At 47.0% G+C, this 21,370-nt stretch overlaps 1 protein-coding gene across 6 annotated transcripts in view; it reads right to left on the bottom strand.

Moving 5' to 3' along the window:
• Positions 1-21,370, bottom strand: part of ADCK1 (aarF domain containing kinase 1) — a 138,278-nt gene that overhangs the window by 87,628 nt on the left and 29,280 nt on the right. For 3 of the 6 annotated variants that reach the window (XM_070378441.1, XM_070378438.1, XM_070378437.1), the window contains one exon: positions 20,076-20,180. The exons of the other annotated variants lie outside the window; for them this stretch is intronic. Coding sequence is in view for 2 of the 3 variants with exons in the window: in XM_070378438.1 (XP_070234539.1) it covers positions 20,076-20,180 (105 nt within the window). In the remaining variant the exon portion in view is untranslated. The remainder of the gene's footprint in view (positions 1-20,075; positions 20,181-21,370) is intronic. 6 annotated transcript variants of the gene reach the window in all.

The following is a 21,370-nucleotide window of genomic DNA, read 5'->3' on the forward strand; positions in this document are numbered from 1 at the left end:
TTCTTTGGCATTGCCTTTCTTTGGGATTGGAATGAAAATTGACCTTTTCCAGTCCTGTGGCCACTGCTGAGTTTTCCAAATTTGCTGGCATATTGAGTGCAGCACTTTCACAGCATCATCTTTCAAGATTTGAAACAGCTCAACTGGAATTCCATCACCTCCACTAGCTTTGTTCGTAGTGACGCTTTCTAAGGCCCACTTGATTTCACATTCCAGGATGTCTGGCTCTTGGAGACTGATCATACCATTGTGATTATCTGGGTCATGAAGATCTTTTTTGTACAGTTCTTCTGTGTATTCTTGCCACCTCTTCTTAATATCTTCTGCTTCTGTTAGGTCCATACCATTTCTGTCCTTTATTGAGCCCATCTTTGCATGAAATGTTCCCTTGGGATCTCTAATTTTCTTGAAGAGATCTCTAGTCTTTCGCATTCTGTTGTTTTCCTCTATTTCTTTGCATTGATTGCTGAGGAAGGCTTTCTTATCTCTTCTTGCTATTCTTTGGAACTCTGCATTCAGATGTTTATATCTTTCCTTTTCTCCTTTGCTTTTCGCTTCTCTTCTTTTCACAGCTATTTGTAAGGCCTCCTCAGACAGCCATTTTGCTTTTTTGCATTTCTTTTCCATGGGGATGGTCTTGATCCCTGTCTCCTGTACAATGTTATGAACCTCCGTCCATAGTTCATCAGGCACTGTATCTATCAGATCTAGTCCCTTAAATCTATTTCTCACTTCCACTGTATAATCATAAGGGATTTGATTTAGGTCATGGCTGAATGGTCTAGTGGTTTTCCCTACTTTCTTCAATTTAAGTCTGAATTTGGAAATAAGGAATTCATGATCTGAGCCACAGTCAGCTCCTGGTCTTGTTTTTGCTGACTGTATAGAGCTTCTCCATCTTTGGCTGCAAAGAATATAATCAATCTGATTTCAGGACATCTGGTGATGTCCATGTATAAAGTCTTCTCTTGTGTTGTTGGAAGAGGGTGTTTGTTATGACCAGAGCATTCTCTTGGCAAAACTCTATTAGTCTTTGCCCTGCTTCATTCCATACTCCAAGGCCAAATTTGCCTGTTACTCCAGGTGTTTCTTGACTTCCTACTTTTGCATTCCAGTCCCCTATAATGAAAAGGACATCTTTTTAGGGTGTTAGTTCTAAAAGGTCTTGTAGGTCTTCATAGAACCATTCAACTTCAGCCTCTTCAGCGTTACTGGTTGGGGCATAGACTTGGATTACTGTGATACTGAATGGTTTGCCTTGCAAACGAACAAAGATCATTCTGTCCTTTTTGAGATTGCATCCAAGTACTGCATTTTGGACTCTTTTGTTGACCGTGATGGCTACTCCATTTCTTCTAAGGGATTCCTGCCCACAGTAGTCGAAATAATGGTCATCTGAGTTAAATTCACCCATTCCAGTCCATTTTAGTTCGCTGATTCCAAAAACGTCAAAGTTCACTCTTGCCATCTCCTGTTTGACCACTTCCAATTTGCCTTGACTCATGGACCTAACATTCCAGGTTCCTATGCAATTTTGCTCTTTACAGCATCGGACCTTGTTTCTATCACCAGTAACATCCACAACTGGATATTGTCTTTGCTTTGGCTTCATCCCTTCATTCTTTCTGGAGTTATTTCTCCACTGATCTCCAGTAGCATATTGGGCACCTACTGACCTGGGGAGTTCCTCTTTCAGTATCCTATCATTTTGCCTTTTCATACTGTTCATGGAGTTCTCAAGGCAAGAATACTGAAGTGGTTTGCCATTCCCTTCTCCAGTGGACCACATTCTGTCAGATCTCTCCACCATGACCCACCCATCTTGGGTGTCCCCACAGGGCATGGCTTAGTTTCACTGAGTTAGACAAGGCTGTGGTTCTAGTGTGATTAGACTGACTAGTTTTCTGTGATTATGGTTTCAGTGTGTTTGCCCTCTGATGCCCTCTCGCAACACCTACTGTCTTACTTGGGTTTCTCTTACCTTGGACGTGGGGTATCTCTTCACGGCTGCTCCAGCAAAGCACAGCCGCTGCTCCAGCAAAGTGCCGCCGCTGCTCCTTACCTTATGCAAGAAATCTTTGCATAACCCAAATTACAACTATTTCCCCCTATGTTTCCTTCTAAAAGTGTTCAATTTTCACGTTTTCCATTTGGTTGTGTGATCTATTTGGAAGCCATTTTTCTACGTGGTATGACATATGGATCAAAGTTCAATTTTGCACATGAATATCTAACTGTTCCAGCACTGTTTGTTGAAAAGACAAACCTTTCTACACTGAATTGCCTTTTCACCATTGAAAAAAACCTCACTGTTCATATTATGTGTGGGTCTATTTCTGGATCGTTTAATCTGTTCCATAGATTATTTTGTCTATATTTACACCAATACCATGCTATTCTGATTACTATACATTTATAGTAAGTCTTGAAATCAGATAGTTTTAGTCCTCAACTTTGTTCTCCTTTTTCAGTGTTATTTTCTAGAATTGACTCTAAAACCCTCTGCATTCTTATATAAACTTGAGAATCAGCCTGTCTGTTTCTATTTTAAAAGCCCGCTGGGATTTTGATTGGGATAGTTATGAATCTAAGCTCCAGGAGTTGGTGATGGACAGGGAAGCCTGGTGTGCTGCAGTCCATGGGGTCGCAAAGAGTCAGACACGACTGAGCGACTGAACTGAACTGAAATTTATTTGGGGAAAATAGACATCTTAACAATACTGAGTCTTCCAACCCATGAACATGATTGCTGTTGTTCCGTTGCTAAGTGGTGTCTGACTCCTTGCAACCCCTTGGACTTGCAGCATGCCAGGCTTCTCTGTCCTATATCATGAACACAATATATTTCTCTATTTATTTCTCTCTAATTTCTCTCAGCAATGTTTAGATTCATATATATCATTTCAGGAATTCCTCCTAAGTAAATAATCTAGGACATAGGCAAAAACCCTATGAACAGAGACATTCAGCACAGTGCCAATTATAATAGAAAAACATATATGTAAATAGATGCTGATGCTGAAACTCCAGTATTTTGGTCACCTAATGCAATCAGCTGACTCACTGGAAAAGTCCCTGATGCTGGGAATGATTGAGGGCAGAAAGAGAAGAGGGTATCAGAGGATGAGATGGCTGGATGGCATCACCGATGCAATGGACATGAACTTGGTAAACTTTAGGAAATGGTGAGGGATGGAGGGGGGGTGTTGCCCGGCATGCTGCAATCCATGGGGTCACAAAGAGTTGGACACAACTGGGCAACTGAACAACAATAATAAATAGATGCATCCTAAAAGCAGAAAAAGGGTTTATTATAGAACAGTCACACAGTTCAGTATTAAGTAGCCATTTTAACAGAAGATCATGAAGATTATTGTAACAACATGGAAAATGCTAAAGAGAGCAGGCAAATGACAGGAAAGAGATAGAAAGCATATCAATATCATAATAAGTGTGAGTTGGTGAAATTATATTTTTTTCTTAAATCTGTACATTTCTGGTGGGCTACAGTCCACAGGGTCGCAAAGAGTCAGACACGACTGAGCGACTTCACTTTCACTGCTTTAATAATTTTTTTCTATTTTTAATTGATCTATAATTCACACAGCATAAATTTCACCATTTTAAAATATACAGTTCTGTGGGTTTTACTATATTCACTTAAGTAGTGTAACTATTAATATCATCACTAATTCCAGAACATATAAATTGTTTTATTTTTAAAACTCTTATTATATTTTAGTCACACTTTATATAAATATCTATCTTGAGTCTTTGAAATAAAAGTCTGTCTTCATTCAATTTGTCAGTACCCATTAATAGCTGATAAAGGTTGTGAGTGCCCAGTATGTATGAGTTTCCTATTATGTTTTACTAACACTCAAGTTCAATGAATAATTTCATATTAAAATGAGAATCACACAAGATGCCAAACGACTTGTCAGCACAATGCAAGTACAAATAGGTCCCTGATTTATAATTTTCACACAGTCTATAATCATTAGCTTCATTTCAATTGTTGATTCACTATATCAGCATATGATAGAAGCTGCTGGGAAACAAAACCACCTTGTTCATCACACACTCTGCAACAACGGCTGGTCCTCAGCAGTAAATGCACAATCCTTTCCAGCACTCTCATCATCTCACCTGGTCCAGGTAAGAGCCTCAGGTAGGTATCATCAGTCTCTACATTGCACAAGTGTGAGAACTTCCACTGCTCAAAGGCAGGTAAAGGCCTTGCTAGGGTTACTCAGCCAGTAAATGGGAGATCCAGGGTTTGAGTCACGGCCTTCTGACTCCAAAACCCATCGCTTTCTGCTAGACTTTGCTGCCCCTCCAAACACACTGTTAAACATTCTTCATGAATGAAAAGGAAAAGGTCCAGATGTCCAGCGCCCGCTATGGGCCCTCAAAGCTGCCCTCCTGTATGTATGCTCATAACACCCCCACTCCTATCCCCAGTGATTTCCCACACCCGGCAGGTCTGGGGCCCCAGGAGTCATCCCACTAAGCCAGCTATTACCAAGATAAGGAAGAAACCCATGAGTACACAGGGGCCTGGAAAACACCAGTCACACAAACCACAATCAGGGAGCCACTGGAAGCAGGACACAAGGCAGGCCCTGGAGGCGTAATGGGTCTCACTGCAGACAATGGACAAGACCACAGGACTTGCAGCCCCGGGAGGCAGGCCACAAAGGGGCAGGGCACTGGCCCTGGTGGAAACAGGGACACAGCCTTCAACAGAAGTGAAAGCGCTAGTCACTCAGCCGTGTCCGACTCTTTGTGACCCTACAGACTATATAGCCCGCCAGGCTCCTCTGTTTGTGGAATTCTCCAGGCAAGCATACTGGAGTGGGTAGCCATTCCCTTCTTCGGGGGAGCTTCCCGAACCAGGGATCAAACCCGGGTCTCCCACGTTGCAGGCAGATTCTTCACTGTCTGCCACCAGACGGTAATCCTCCGAAAGTCCCCACTGTCCTTGGTAGGAAATCCACACTCCTACCAGGCCCATCACGATGCGACCCAGGTGTCCCCCGGGTCATCTCTTACCTTCCCACTCCCTCCCCCTCCCCAACCACAGGGGTCAGTTCTGCACCAGCCCCTGCCCCCTGCCCCCGCCCCCAGCCTTTGCACAGGCAGCTTTACAACCTCACCACCCCTCTCTCTCACCTGTCAAAACCCTTTTCAGCCTGGATCCTGGCCTCAGTCCCCTCACGTCTTCCTAGCTCCAGCCCAGCCCGTGCTCGCGTCCTCCCTGTCTCCTCTCCCAGATGCAGCTGCTGCCCACCAGCCCAGAACCAACAGCAGCAACCAGGGCTTCATCTCCAGCGAGCCTCCCCATCCTCTGATTTTCTGAACCTCCTTTGGAAAAAAAAACAAAACTAAGCTCCTGAGTGGGCTGCAGCTCTGGGTATGACCACCTGCTCTGGGGCCAGACCACAGAAAGCAGGAAGATGCCACAGACTCGGCCAGGTTGCAGCCACGCTTGGCTGTGATCCAAGGTGAAAGGCCCAGGGCAACAGAGCTTCCGAATGTCACGGACGATGATGTGACCATCCTCCAGTGGGGATGGCCCCCTTCCCACAGCCCCCATCCCCTCATTCCTCTGTAGGGAACGGACGGGCAGATCCTAAGAAGGACTCCATTTGAGCATCCAGGGCAGCAGCTTTTCCTGCACAGCCAAGGACTGGAATCACCAATGACTCGCTCAGCAGAAGCCACGTGCCCATCACAACACCCAGAGAGACACCCCACCGCTGCGGCCCCCCACTTTCCACTCCAAGAGGAGCCACCAAGCGCTGCTTCCACGAGGAACTGAGCATGCTACCAAGAGGTGAAATTGAACAAGGCAGTGGGCAGACAATTGTCCTAGAGGATGTCGCCCCAGGCCGGACATCTGGGATGATCACGGACCCTGCCTGGCTCTCAAGGCCTCCCTGGGTCCCCTCAAGGTCACCCACAGGGACCACTGACAAGGGTCTGTATGGCTGGACAAAGACATAAAGAGGACCCCAGAGCAATTTCTGGGTCTGGACTCTGCCAGAGCCCTGCTTTCTAAGCCCACAGGACAGGCTGGCCTGAGGGGGAGGGGGCTGGCACAGCTGGGCACTGATGTACAGTCTACAAACTAGGTTGGCACTTGGGGGGCACATACTGGCTCAGGGGAGCAGGGGTGGTCTGGGGAGATGCTGTCATGATGTTCTGGTCAGAGGAGACACCCAGCAAAACTGGGTCTCACTGAGGCCCCTTTGGCAGGTGGTCCTTAGTGAACCCCACCCGGCCTCCAGGGGTTTGTCATTGCTCCAAACCAAAACAAACTCCTGTGGAGTGTGAAGTGTGACACCCCAAACATGGACATTTATAGACCCAGCACCATCTCACAACTCAGTTGTTAGTACTGTGGGACTTTCCATCACCAATGACAAATTCCAGGAGCACATCAAACACAGAAAATCCCAGAGCATTTAATAGGGAAGGAAGAAAAGCAGGTGTCTGAGGGGCAACTCCACGGGAGACTGCAGAGCGAGCTGACCATGGGGAGGTTTGTGTCCGTATCCAGCAATAATCTAGAAGGACGATATAATGAACACTTTAATCCCATTACCAACGCTTATTAATACTTACTGTGTTTCGGCCCTAATCCAAACGCTTTATATGGGCATTATATCTCATTTAATCCCACCACCACCCTATAAGGTAGGCACAATTATTATCTTCTGTTTCAGAGATGAAGAGGCAATGGCTCAGAAAGGTTAAATATCTTGGCCCAGAGCACTCAGCTAAGACCTGAGCCCAGGCAGTGTGGTTGCAAGACTGCCTGCTCTTTAACCACAGTGAAAAGCTTCTCAGGATACCTGGATACTCCAAGTGAAAAGGCTTTGAACCTGGATTCATGGTACCTGGATCTTGGGCCAATTCTGCCCCTAATTTATCGCCCCTACTTAATGTAATCCTGAACAAATCATCTGAAGTTTCAGGACCTCAGCTGGCCCATACATACAAAGACAGGTTGCAGAGAATCAAGAACACACGTGCGGCATACATGCCTCCCCTCTATCACCATGGCACCCATCAGCCTCACTAATCAACCACAACACACTGAGCCCAGGTGAAGACTCACTCATTCTCTACCCTGTACTCAACTACTATGTATCAACTGGAATTGACAGATGAAATGCATTTGCTTTCCCAGAGTTAAGCTTGTTTCTAAGGTGTCTTCTGACTCTAAAAATCTACAACTGTGTTACTGGGGTTATAAAGACAAAACTTTAGCCCCATTCCAAATAGATTTTGTCCTTTCATTTCCATCTTCCTTCTGCAAGATGGACATTATGTTACACATGGTCTGCTCCACTGTCTCCCCAACCCGCAATGGACGAACTGGACGTGCTGGCCCTCTCTCTCCTCTGTCTCTCTAAGGGAGCCCAATAAAAAGGAGATCTAAGGCCAAAGCCACTGACATAATAGGATGAAGGGGTGCAGGTTCCTTTGTGCTAAGCATTGTGTTTCCAGAAAGTTCCACTTAAAATACAAATACTCCCTAGAGACGGTAACACGGGAAATCATTATCAGTCACTGACACCTTAGCGTGAGTTTCTGCCTCTTTTTCCAGCTTCAGCAACTAGTCGAGAGCCCAGTTCTGTGGGATGGGATAGATTCCAAACACAGGTTCTGTTTCAGAGAAGGTCATCCTAAAAAGAAAGTTGTGGGAGGGGGCATTTGGGGAGGGGAGCCACTAGAGTGGCTGAGAAAGCTTAATGAATAAAACATGCTACACAGCTGCCAAGGATACTTGCATTTTAATAGGGAACAGTTTGGGGCCAAAAGAATTAATCTCTAATGGTGGAATTACAAGCATCAGCAATGATTTAGGGAGGTAATAAGCAAAGGAAGTTGTTCCAGCACCCCTGAAATCCCAACAAATGAGCTGACGTGAGTGTGCAAGCCCTCAGCAAATAGCAAATATGCTGCAAATTTAAGGGATTAATAATATTATTACTGACAACTTCTGACTCTGCCTGCCAGTGACCAAGCCTGCCACTACAGAGACAAACTCGGATGCTCATGGGAGCCCAGGACACGCACTCTTTGGCCTGGAAAGCATCCATTTGGGAACTTAGTTGCCAGAAAAACTGAAGAGAACCCTTCCCTCCATCTGCCACTTAATCACACACACTGAGAAGATGCATAATTAATTTGTTCTCAACAGTTGCTCTGTGGCTGGAATAGTGAGGGCATTTCTGGAATGGCAATTACAGGCACACACAAAAAACTCTCATGTAACAAGCAGAATAACACATCCATCCAGCCTGCTTCGCTTCCCTTCCCCATCAACCCTGTTCAGGTCATGGACCTGGGTGTGCAACAGGAGTGCGAAGGAACAAAAAACCAAATCCTGAAAGATACAGGGAAGGAAGTCTCACTTTAACCTCAGAAAGGGGAAAAGGTGCAAAGTTCAGGTACAAGGTGAAGATCAATCAGCAGGGCATTTGAGGGACAGCTAAACACACACATGAATTCAATGAAATTAAAGGATTCTTGCTAATTTCATTCATTGTGATAATGACATGAATACATACAAAAATGTCAGTTGTTAGAGATGCCCACTGAAATTACGGGTGAAAAGCCCTGATTTTTATAATTTAAAAGTCTTCAGCAAAATAAATAAATGAAGGAATTATGGCAAACTATTTTAGATCCAGGTGCATAGGGTTCACCATATTATTCTTTTTTTAAATACATCTGAAATTTTTCATACAGAGTTTTTGTCTGTGCTTTTGTTTTAAGATTTAAGGCAGATCCCTACCTGTTCCTAACATTTCACTGTAGCCCAGGAGGCTGTGTGTTTTAGACCTGGGCCAGCCTTTCTTGTCTCATTGTGTGCCACATGCCCTGTCATTCACCCTAGTCCATCATGTCAGACTCCTTTTGGGTCCTGGAACAGCCATGCTCATTCCCATCTCAGGACTCTTAGGCTTGCAGCCCCCTTTTCCTAGGGCCAACTTCATGAGCATGTGACCAGTGCTACAGTCAGACTGCACCCCACACTCAAAAGGGCTTCACACCGAGGTTTAACATGAAAGACAGAATAACACCCCCCAACAAAGATGTCCACGACCTAGTCCCTGGAACCTGTGAATATGTTAGCAGCAAAGAAGGATTAAGCCTGCAGAAGAAACTGAGGTCCCTGATCAGCTGACCTTGAGATAGATTAGCTTAGATTATCCAGGTGGGTCTAGTGTAATCACAACGGTTCTTCTAAGTGGAAGAGGGGGGCACAAGAAGAGAAGCAGAGATATGGCAGCATGGGGACCTAGCCAGACACTGCTCGCTTTGAAGATGGAGAAAGAGTGCTTTGAGCCAAGGAATGCAGGTGGCCGATAAAAGCTAGAAAAGACAAGGCAGTGGACTCTCCCCCAAGCTCCCAAAAGGAACACAGCCCTGCTGATGCTGACACACTCATTTTAGTCCAGTGAGAACCAGTTTAGATTTCCAACCTCCAGAACTGTAAAAGAATAAACCTGTGTTATAGGGGCTTCCCTGATAGCTCAGTTGGTAAAGAATCCGCCTGCAATGCAGGAGACCCTGGTCATGCAATGCATGACCTCCTGCAATGCAGGAGACCCTGATCCACTGGAGAAGGGATAGGCTACCATTAAGTTTATAATAATTGGTTACAGCAGCAATTAGGAAACTAATACAGCGTAGCTGTCTTGAAATTCTTAATCTTATCTTTGGATGTGGGTTTTTCAGATAAAGCCAAATGGGAAGATGGAGCAAGCTCACACGCAAGGGTAGGTGGAAGGCCATAATGCAATTAATAAAGTTGATGGAAGTTCACACGCAGCTCACACACAGTCCCATCTCCACAGTGGGTTCTTGGCTGCCCTTTCCCCACCCCAAGCCCAGTACCCTGGCTCCATCTGGCCTCCCTGCCTCCTCCCCACCGTTACAGCTGCTCTCCTCCCAGCAAGGCAACCAGGTCATGTTGGTGGGGGAGGCATACCTTCTTCCGTTGCCCTTTGCGCCCACTGGGGGCCTTGGTATAGACATAAGAAGGGTCAGGGTCACTTCATGCCCAGTTACGTTCCTCTTCATCCCAGCAGTGAAAACACAAAATGAAATGGGAGGTGTCTGGCTTGGCTGACTGGGGCAAGTTGGAATGAGTTGCTTCACTCCTGCACGTATGCTCAAGTAGTCATTTTCAGAGTGTAAAATACAGCTGCTGTTTTTTTGAGGGAGTTTTTTGTGATAGGATGACTTAAGGTTACAAAGGACTATGATTTATGTTGGTTACCCTTTAGTTTAATAGATGAGAGTATAACATTTAAATATCTATTTCCCTTGCTCCCCATAAGTTTTTCTGCATGTTCACAGTGAACTTGAGCTATGGAATGAATTTAAGAACCATGCCTTGAATGAAGTGTAAAAAGATACACAAATTAAAATTTTTTTAAAAGAAGGGTCAAGGTCATACATCTGTCAAGCAGTATCCCTCCACATCCTAGACCAGCATCACCAAGACAAGCTCAGCAGGTGACTCAGCAGAAACTTCTCACTCATGCCCCGTCCACGGCCTGAGCACCTCCCAGCACAGAGGCTATGAGCTCTTGGGAGTTTCCCATCCACTGTGGGCTGGGGCAGCAGGGCTACGGGAAAGGGAGACTGACTCCCCACCCAGCCAGAGGCCGGCATGGTCGCTGTGCACTGGGCCCTGTGAATTACATAACCCGCCCTGTCTCTTCCATATTCTCTCAGCTTTTCACGTGCTGGTTCTTTCAGCACTTCTCAGTTTCATCTGAAAAAAAAAACCCCATGTCAGAGAGCATTTCCCAAGCCCAGCTTCAGTCACTCTTTATCCCATGACCATGTTTTATCTCTTTTAGGGCACTCAGCAAGAGCTGACATTATATTCACTTACCTCCTTGAGTCACTAAAAAGTATTCACCAAGCCTGTTTTATGCCAGGCACTGTTGTTAAGTGCTGAGGGTACAGCAGCAAGAGAAACAGACTGAGTGTCTGCCCCCCTGGACCACGCACTTTTGTGAGTGTCATCAATTGCTAACAATCTGCTATCCCCTCAAGAGCAGACTGTTGTACACCTGGCACCTCACACAGTGCCTGGCACATAGTAAGTGCCCAAAAACATTTGTGCAGGGACGTCCCTGGCGGTCCAGTGGTTAAGACCTCACCTTCCAATGCAGGGGCTGCAGGTTTGATCCCTGGCTGAGCTTCTCTGGTGGCTCAGATGGTAAAGAATCTGCCTGCCAATGCAGGAGACCCAGGTTCGATCCCTGGGTCAGGAAGATCCCCTGGAGAAGGGAGTGGCTAACCACTCCAGCATGGTTGCCTGAAGAACTCCATGGACAGAAGAGTCTGGCAGGTTACAGTCCATGGGGTCACAAAGAGCTGGGCATGACTAAGAGATTTTCACTTTCATACTTTTTCTTGGGAAACTAAGATCCCACATCCCTTGTGGCCAAAAAACCAACACATAAAGCAGAAGCAATTTTGTAACAAAGTCAGTAAAGACTTTTAAAAATGTTCCACATCTCAAATTTTAAAAATCTAAAAAAAAAAAACCCACACATTTGTTGCACACCTGACCGTATGAGTAATGAGTGGCCCAGGTACTTTGGGCTGTGACTGGGCACAGGATGGAGACATCCTTCTTCATCCTATAGAGGGTGGAGCATAAAGTTACATCCTAAGAGCAAGAAATTGGAGGGAAGGAGAGGCCTGGAGACAGACTGGGGGTGGGAGAAGGACAGTGCCCCATTCCCGAAGCGTGTGGCCTTCAATCAGCCTCACATATGTCCCACCATTATCTGTCAACAGTTTATTTGTATATTTAAGCGAAGTTATTCCACTAATTGGACATATGTCTCACAGTTCTACAAGGAAAAGTCTATTAAACAGTCTTGCTGTAACAGGCAAGAGCTTTGAGGGTAGTTTTATTCAGGAACAGGAAGGGAGTTGAGTGGATTTTAATTTGGTAGAAAATAGCTGCTTGGGGCCAAGACAGTGAGAAGCAGGAAATCAAGAACAGGCTATTAGATTATTAGTGTTGTTAACAAGCGCCTCCATCACCCGTACAGCTGCAGAATGCCTTCCATCAACTTTATTAGCTGTATTATGGCCTTCCATCTACCCCTGCCATTCCAGCGATCCCCATTTTGGAGAGACGTGGCCACTGAGGCAAGAAAAATGCATCTCACCCAAGCCAAGATGAGTGTGGCCTCGGCCCCTGAAGCCTCCCAAGCACATCAAGGGGCGAGAATTTCAGAGTCTGAGATGAACAGCCCAGGGGGTTTCAGGAGAAATGATGGAGGACTTGGAGGATGGGAGCGAGGCAGAGGCAAAACCCTGGACTGTCAAACTCCCTGAAACAGCAAGTTCACCCACACCTTGGCTGCTGGCTGAGAGGAAGCCTGGAAGCTCATCCGGTACAGGAGAGAGCGCCGGGGAGTCGAGTGGTTAGAGGCACAGGCTTGGGAGCCACACTGCCGGTGATTAAATTCAAGACCCTACCCTGGGGACTTCCCTGGTGGCCCAGGGGCTAAGAGTGTGCGCTCCCCACACAGGGGGCCCAGGTTTGACTCCTGGTTGAGGAGCTAGATCCCGCACACCACAACTAAGGAATGTGCATGCCACAATGAAAGATCCTGAATGCCACAGTGAAGACCTGGGGCAGCCAAAACAAATAAAAAACTTCAAAAAAAAGACCCTCTTAGTGGGTTGAATGATGGCACCCAAAATATATGCCCACGTCCTAACCCCCAGAACCTCTGACTGTGACGTTCAGTGGACAAAAGGGTCTTTGCAGGTGTGATTCAGTTCAGAATCTTAAAATGAGATCTTCCTGGATTGCCCAGATAGGCCCTAAGTCCAATGACAAGTGTCCTCAGAAGAAAAGAGAAGACGGAGGCAGAGACTGGAGCGATGCAGCCACAGGAAGGCCTGGAGCCAGCAGCAGCAGCAGGAAGGAGCCCCCAGGGAGGCCTGGCCCTGTCGGCACCTTGTCCTCACAGTTCCGGCCTCTGGAACCGTCAAAGAACAACTTCTGTTGGCCACCTCCGTGGTGGCCATTTGTCATGGCAACCACAGGAAACTAGTACACCTGCTTCCTAGCTGTGGGCCCTGGGACAAGTCACCCAATCTGTGCTTCAGTCTGTCCATCTGTAAAGGAAGGGTGAGAACAACAGGATCCGCCTCGGGGTCCTTATGAAGTTATAACACAAAGAGAGCTCTTGGCACAATGCCTGTCCCGTGGTGTTCAGTCAACGTAAACACTTGCTCTTAGCATCAGAAGCCACCTGGGGAGCCCATTTTGAAAAATGGGTTCTCCAGGCCTCACTCCAAAATCATTGAAAACAAATTCTAGACTATAGGGTCTAAGAGTCTATACTTTCAAGGCTCCCCGGGTACCTCTGATTATCTGCCAGGTTAGGAACCATCTGTGAGCTGTCACATTCCCCCTCCACAACGGAGTCTCTGCTGTTTCCAGGAAGCTGTCCTTCTGCATGCTGATTTCACAGCTGTACTAAACTACCCATTCCAGCACTCAACCACCTTCACAGTAAGAAGGTCCAGCTTTTGCCAAATTCCCCATCATGTAGCTTCACCCCATTTCCCTGTTGAGGTAGAAACAGCTTCGTCAGACCGAAAGCACCCAGTCCAGGGTGAGAAAGGAAACTCCAGGGAGACTTTCAGTGGAAAAAGCAATCAGCAGTGAGAAGCCCAGCCACAGTTAGTCTGGGATGGACTCTGAGAGGAAGAAAGAGAGGCTGAAGTTGGGGCTTCTCCAGCTCCGCCCCATTTGCTGTTCAGTCGCTCAGTCGTGTCCAACTCTTCGCAACCCCATGGACTGACTGCAGCACGCCAGGCTTCCCCATCCTTCACTATCTCCTGGAGTTTGCTCAAACTCATGACTGTTGAGTCGGTGATGCCATCCCACCATCTCATCCTCTGTCACCCGCTTCTCCTCCTGCCCTCAATCTTTTCCAGCATCAGGGCCTTTTCCAATGAGCCAACTCTTCGTATTAGTGGCCAAAGCACTGGAGCTTCAGCTTCAGCATCAGTCCTTCAATGATTATTCAGGGTTAATTTCCTTTAGGATTGATTGATCTCCTTGTTGTCCAAGGGACTCAAGAGTCTTCACCAGCACCGCAGTTTGAAAGCACCAGTTCTCAGTGTGGTCATGGGAAAGCATCCCATCCAAGGTGAAAAAGGAAACTGCAGGGAGGTTTTCTGAGGAAAAAGCCATCAGCAGTGAGAAGCCCAGCTGTGGTTAATCTGAGAGGGACTCTGATATGAGCAAAGACGGGCTGAAGCTGGGGTTTCTCTGGCTCCTGCCCCATCAGCACACCATCTCTGGGGAGCAGGGCCCTCTGCCCTCCACCAGCTCCCCCACAGAACCAGGGGGCAGGGGCAGTTGGAGAGCAGCTCGAGGCAGCATCCCCGAGGATCAAGGCAGCCCGTGTAGGCAAGGATGCTGCAGACACTGTACACGAGGAATTGGCTAATGATGATGATCGTGCTGATCAGAGTGGAGAGATGCCCTCGCGCAGGCAATGGCCTCCTGTCACCAAAAGCCAAGGGCTTATTTTGTTTCATTTCAGCTGTGGCCTTTGGAAAGAGATCACTGCTTCTGAGCAGCAGGAACAAACACCATCCCATCAGGCAGCTTACAGCCCGAAGCAGCCCTAACAGACCAGGTGAGCTGAGGGGAGAGAAAAGCTAGAAAGAGAGCAGCCAAGCCCAGCAGGGGAAAGACCAAGGCAATGGTGGGGCAAGCCAGAGTTTGGCCCAGCATCTGCTACAGGTGGTGAAGCCTGTGTTTTCCCAAGTGTGACCTGGTTACCAGGGATGGTGTGCAAAAAAGTGGCACAAGAGGCGATCTGGGGTGGTACCCAGAACACCAGAAAAACAAATCTTATTTGCATATGCATTAGACCCACAGAAAGAACGCTAGTCTATCAAATCTGTGATTTCACAGATATGTTTGCTTAGAACAAAACCAAATAAAGGAAAAAAGAGTCAATAAAATGCAAAAGGTCATACCAATACATGAATAGTGGGATATAAAGTGAGTGGGAATGATAACCAGTGAATTCAAGACAGTGCTTGCTGCTGGTTATACAGAAAGGAGGCTGGAATCAGGGAAGAAGTACTTAGGAGTCTACAATTGTATGGGTAAGGTATCACTTCTGAAATTAAGCAGAGAGTGTAAGGGTGGCCACTAAATTATTTTATATCTTTTTTAGGTCCTATATTTCACTCGTTTTAAAAAGATAGGAGGCATGCAGACATGGCAAAATGGGTACTGTTTCTGGCCATGGTCCATAAGTCACTGAGAAGTTTAGGGCAACCAAGAAGACAACTTGGCATTTGCATGAGCTGCCTGGGAACTACAGAAAAGCCGCGCAGTGGGCCCAATCTCCAGGGGAAGCACAAAGCATGCCACATTCTCCCCCAGGGCCCCCACTAATGGGAATGGACCCCCAAAAGGCTTTCTGCAGCTCACACCAAGGCCCAACAGCCTCCTGCTGTGGAATTCTCTCTGAATCAGAAAGACGCTAGGGTCAGGGCCACTGCAGAAAGTCATGGAGGTTTGCAAGGCAGTACTCAGAAAGGTTTGCGTATATTGAAAAGGAGGTGCTAGATTCAATAGCAGACTCTGGTCTCCCTACACCACAGACCTGGTCCTCAGATGACCCAACCAGAGCAAATTAAATGCAGCTCATGCTCCTGCAGAAATTATCACAAACTCTGAGAAAGCCAGTCATCAAGGCAGCAAGGATTCAATTTCCCTCCCGCTCTGAGCAGCACACTCTGAGGCAAAATATTCCATGATGACAAACGAAAGCAGCAAAAGGAGTCTGCAGGACAGAGTCCATGAAAACTCACTGAAAAGCATCCACGCCAGGTTGACAGACACCAAACGTGCCATGGAACAGTGGCACCATTAGAAAAGGCAACCGCGGAGGAGGCAATCCAGGCAGGTACCCCCAGCCCCAGCTGGGTTAGCAGCCCCTCCCAGGCAGGGCTCCTGCCCCCAACCTCTTGGCTAGGAGTTAGCTGCTGTACGGGGCCAGAGCTACAATGAAAACACACTGATCTTCTGCAACTGGAGACTTCATGCCTGCTCCCCCAACCAGGCTGTGGGCAACTGAAGGGCAGAGGTTAAGCCTTATTTCCCTTTAGATCCTCTGAGCCTGAGCCTGACACAGCGCCTGGCACAGAGCAGGCTCGGTTAATGCCGGTTAAAGTAACAGGTGGACGGAAGAATGGTGAAGGCATGCACTGGTTTGACCAGGACAGTCCCAAGTTTCAGAGAATATTCCTAAAGAGCTAGATGCTGCCACAGTTCCCCTCGCACAGCAAGAAGATCTTTAAAATGCTTATTGAATTATCACACCCTCACCAAGCTGAGAATGTGAAGTGAAGTCAAAGTCGCTCAATCGTGTCACTCAATCAGTCGCTCTTTGCGACCCCATGGACTCCACAACTCATGGAATTCTCCAGGCCAGAATACTGGAGTGGGTAGCTGTTCCCTTCTCCAAAGCTGAGAATGTGGTTATCCTCAAAACCAGCAGTTGTTCAGCAGCTCAAGAGTTGAAACACTTTCCCAAAACAAAAGAACTAGCATCTACTGATTCCTCTGGAGGGTCTACACTCCCCTCCATTGGGGAATGCAAACCTCCCAATATTTGTTGAATTAACAGCTCTTTGGTTGGTGGATTAAATAAGTAAAGGGATCCCAGGGAGAAAGCTCTATTGCCCTTGTCTCTCCTCTGTTTCCCAAGCCCACCCCAGGCAGAACCACAGCTTCGGGGCTCCCACTAGGGGAGAAGCCACACAGACATCTTTGGCTCTACTTTTTATCCAACTTGATGCTTTCCCTGAGGTTGCAAGTGGATAAAAAGGGAGACAACCAAGTATAGAGGGCAAAGAACCTGGGACTCGGCAAGATCTGGATGTCCAAGAGCAAGTCCAGGATCTGCCACACACCTGCATGGTCCTGAAGAAAGCACAGCCTGCCTCTGAGTCTCCAGTCCCACATCTGTACATTGGAGCCTTGAGTGGGCTGATGCCAAAGATGTCTTTCAATGGATCGAGTATAAACAGCCATCGCCTTACCTGAGACACTTATTCCGCTCCTCTGACCAATAACCACTAGTCAGAAGTGGAGTCCATTTCTCCCCCAAATACCTCACCGTACGCCGTAGTTCTAAAGGTTGACAAAGTATGACTCCTTCCCCTAAAATGTAGAATTCAGTAATGCGGAAACTGCCATCCCATATTCCAGCCAGAAGCAGCCTGTGTCCCTAAACAGTCAGGTGTGAAGGTTAACAGGGCTCAACGGGCAGCAAGGGGTCTTACAGCAAATATACAGCTGCCTCCCCTTTTGAGGGTAAGAGCGCAGGTGAAGCTCCTGTCCTCAAGTTTCAGGACCCGGAGGGAGCTCCCCAGAGGTGTAAGCTCCTCTCTCTCCCTTCTCTCGCCCTCCCTGTGGAAGGAGCAATCATCAACCGGATTGGTGAGTTTGGCTCACCTCTTCCTCTCTCCTCCCTTTTGGGATCTGGAACTGTGTCCACCTGCCCCTCTCTGCCCTAAGAGGCAGGACCCCACTTGAGAGGCTTGTCCTGCCTCATCTATACCTGGGCAGGTAAGTCTATCAAATTCAGAGGTGAAGCCCACCTGCTCCAACCCAGCATTAATCAGTAATAAAGCTGACATTCCTGTTCTCCACCTGGCAGAGCCCTGCATCTCCTTGGATCTGCTTCTCAGGCCAAGAGGAAAAGAATATTTACATCACTACCTCCTAAGCTCAAATACTTATTAACAACTATAGTAATTAATATGACACACACACACCGAGGACCTGAAGTATCCCAGGAAGCAAACCACAGGAGCCCAGTGACCGGCTCCGTAACAAGAAATTGAATTCAGCTAAAAAGATTCTCAGTCACAAGAGCAATCAAGGTCCCCTCCTGATATTAGGACTCTGATCAAGGAAGGAAAAGGCATATCCTATCCCTCTCACTCTCCTGCTCTTCCCACTCCAAATACACACACACACACACAGATCCAGTATGCTTCCCCAAGAATATATCAGGACTCATTAGGCTACAAGGAACAGAAAACTGAACTCAAACCATCTGAAACAAAAAGAGAATTTCCTGGCATAAACAAATGAAAAGTCCAGTGGTCATCTAGCATCAGGCTCAGCTAGATCTCTAGATTCAAATGACATATCTCTCTACAATATTGATTCCATTCACAGATGGGCTTTCACTTCATGGTGGCAAGACAGCTGCCAGCAGCTCTAAGCCAACATCTGATACTCTCAACTAATCCAGCAGAAAAGACAGTGTCCCCTGAGGGACACCCTCAAAAGTTCTAGAGCTGACTGATGCTCACTAACCAGAACTGGCTTAGATACTCATCCTGGAATCAGAGGAATGGACTACACCGACAGCCCAAGTCACATGTCCACCCTGAGAGTGGGGGGAACCCCACTCAAACCTCATGGCACGTATATATGAGATACGGGTGGTTCCCCAAAGGAAAATTTAGATGCTGCTCCCTAAAACGAGGATGACTCCTGCACTGCAAAATTAACATCTGTCCACTACACCTGACCCCTCGGGCAGAATCAAGTCCGTGCTGCCTCCTCCAGCCCACTGTCTGGATGTCTGGACCAGCAGTGACTTCTTTGTGCTTTGCTGCTGTTGTTGTTTTAGTCACTAAGTCCTGTCCCACTCTTCGGGACCCCATGGACTGTAGCCCGCCAGGCTCCTCTATCCATGGGATTTTCCAGGTAAGAATCCTGGAGTGGGCTGCCATTTCCTTCTCCAGGGGATCTTCCTGACCCAGGCATCGAACCCCACGTCACTTGCATGGGCAGGCGGATTCTTTACCACTGAGCCACCTGAGAAGCCCTCTTTGTGCTTTACGCACAAGCAAGTTCACACCCGCCATCTCTGTTTATAAGCATTCTGGGCGTCAGAAGCCTGGTTCTCCAAGGTATCTGGGTCCCGTCCTGTGCCCTTACTGCATAGCAAAGTGCCCCTGTGCCCTAGAAGACACTCCTCCACCCTGGCTCCCACCCGCTCCCGACGCAGAGCTGAGTCACCACGGTGCCCGCCAGCTGAGCACCAACCTTGTATGTGCTTCCCGAAGTCACTGCCAGCCAAGCTCATCTGGCGCCCTCACACTCCGGGACCCAGGGATGCTGGCTTGACAGGTGAGATAATTATGTCTTCCCCTTCACACACTTCTCTATCATCTCTCAGACCAGAACAGATAAGTGTTCCGATAGAAGGCAACACTCCTGCGGTATTTAGTTGTGCTCTTTCATGCCACCCAGCTCCCTCTTCCTGGGTACACCTCCCGGGGTCCAGTCTGCACCCTGTTATCCGGTGCCAGCCACCACCCGCTGCTGATCTTTCGTCAATTGCCAGGCCGCGCATCCCTTATTGCATCCCCCCAGCTTCTCCTTGACCTGCAGCCTCAATGCTTTCCAGATGCCTGACACACGGAGGCCAGCTGTCTTCAGGACAACTGCTCCCCTGCCCATTCTGCAGATTCCCCAAGGCAAAGGACTTACCCCTGTTTCCATGGCCTAGATTTTCTGTAGAATGTGGCTCTGGTGGGCTCCAAAGCCCATACATAGCACTGCTGAGTTGGAGAAAATGGGGTAAGGGAAAGCAGGTGGTGTTGAGTCTCAGAGACAAGGACTTCGAGATCTTCCAATAAAAGCTAATATTGCATTCATTCGTTCGTCCATTCAACAAACCTTTATTTAGGACCTGCTGTGTCCTGGGTACTGTAACAGGTGCCGCAGATGTTCTCTGTCCTCATGGAATGTACCTTCTAGTAGACATCTGACTGACTCTTGATACCTGTTTTATAGTTATATTTATAAAAAACTGGCTCAGACACTGTCCATATAATCCTCCGTAAGTGGCATAGCCACCTGTAGCCCACAGACAAGGAACACGGCACTCCAAAAGGTTGAAAGACCTTCTTAAAGCACAAGCTCAGGTCTTCTGACTACAAACCTTACTCTTTCTGGGGTGTCTCCCAAGGCAGGGAGCTAGCAGGTTACAGCCTGGCGTTGAAACAGATGTTAACTCAGTTTCAGGCCTCACGGATAGAGGTAGAAGCTGCAAAAAAAAAGAAAGACCCAGTCCCTGATCTAAAGGAATTTATGGTCTAAAGAGAGAGAAAGACACATAACCACCTATCGTGTATACAGAAACAAAGATAGAGTGATTAAATCCAAATAGGAAGGTATCTCTGGAAAGATATCCAGGAAGCAATGATCACCTCCAGGCAGGAAAACTGGGTACCTGAGAAACGGGGAGAGGAGGATCATTTTGTATGTTCAAATATTATATATTTTGAATTGTGTACCACTGAATTTACTTCCCATTTAACGACACTTTGAGGATGCAATCAGCCAAATACTGAATGTGGGAAATTTCTCAGGATAAATGATCTGGCTTCTTCAACAAGCAAATAGTTTCTCAGAAAAGGAGGGAGGGAACATATTATGGACTTGAAAACATATAGAAAACATCAATCAAACGTAATATATTCACTTTGGGTGGATACAGGTTTAATCAACTTAAAAAAAAATTTGGGGGGACAACGAGGAAGATTTGAATATAGACTAGCTATTAGAGGTATTAAAAAATTATCATCAATTTTGTTAGGTATGATGAAAGCTGAGCACCAAAGAATTAATGCTTTTGAACTGTGGTATTGAAGAAAACTCTTGAGAGTCCCTTGGACAGCAAGGAGATCCAACCAGTCCATCCTAAAGGAAATCAGTCCTGAATATTCACTGGAAGGACTGATGCTGAAGCTGAAACTCCAATACTTGGGCCACTTGATGTGAAGAGCTGACTCACTGGAAAAGATTCTGGTGCTGGGAAAGATTGAAGGCAGAAAGAGAAGGGGACAACCGAGGATGAGATGGTTGGATGGAATCACCAACTCAATGGACATGAGTTCTAGTAGCCTCCAGAAGTTGGTGATGGACAGGGAGGCCGGGCATGCTACAGTCCATGGGGTCACAAAGAGTCAGACACAACTGAGTGACTGAACCATCATGTTCCTATAGTTCTATAGTTACAGTGTTTTTTAAGGTCCTTATCTATTACAGATAGACACTGAAGTTTTTACAAATAATGTGATGCTGGAGATTTGCTTTTAAGTATTTCAGCAAAAAATAGTAACGAATGAAGTAAATGAAGGAATTAATAAAGGGGACAGCAGATAAAACAAGACTGGCAAAATGCTGACAATTCCTGAAGCTGGATTAACAGTTCCACAGGGGTCCATACTACTC

This window comes from Bos mutus, chromosome 10, assembly GCF_027580195.1.
Source record: "Bos mutus isolate GX-2022 chromosome 10, NWIPB_WYAK_1.1, whole genome shotgun sequence".
NCBI classification, from domain to species: Eukaryota; Metazoa; Chordata; class Mammalia; order Artiodactyla; family Bovidae; genus Bos; species Bos mutus.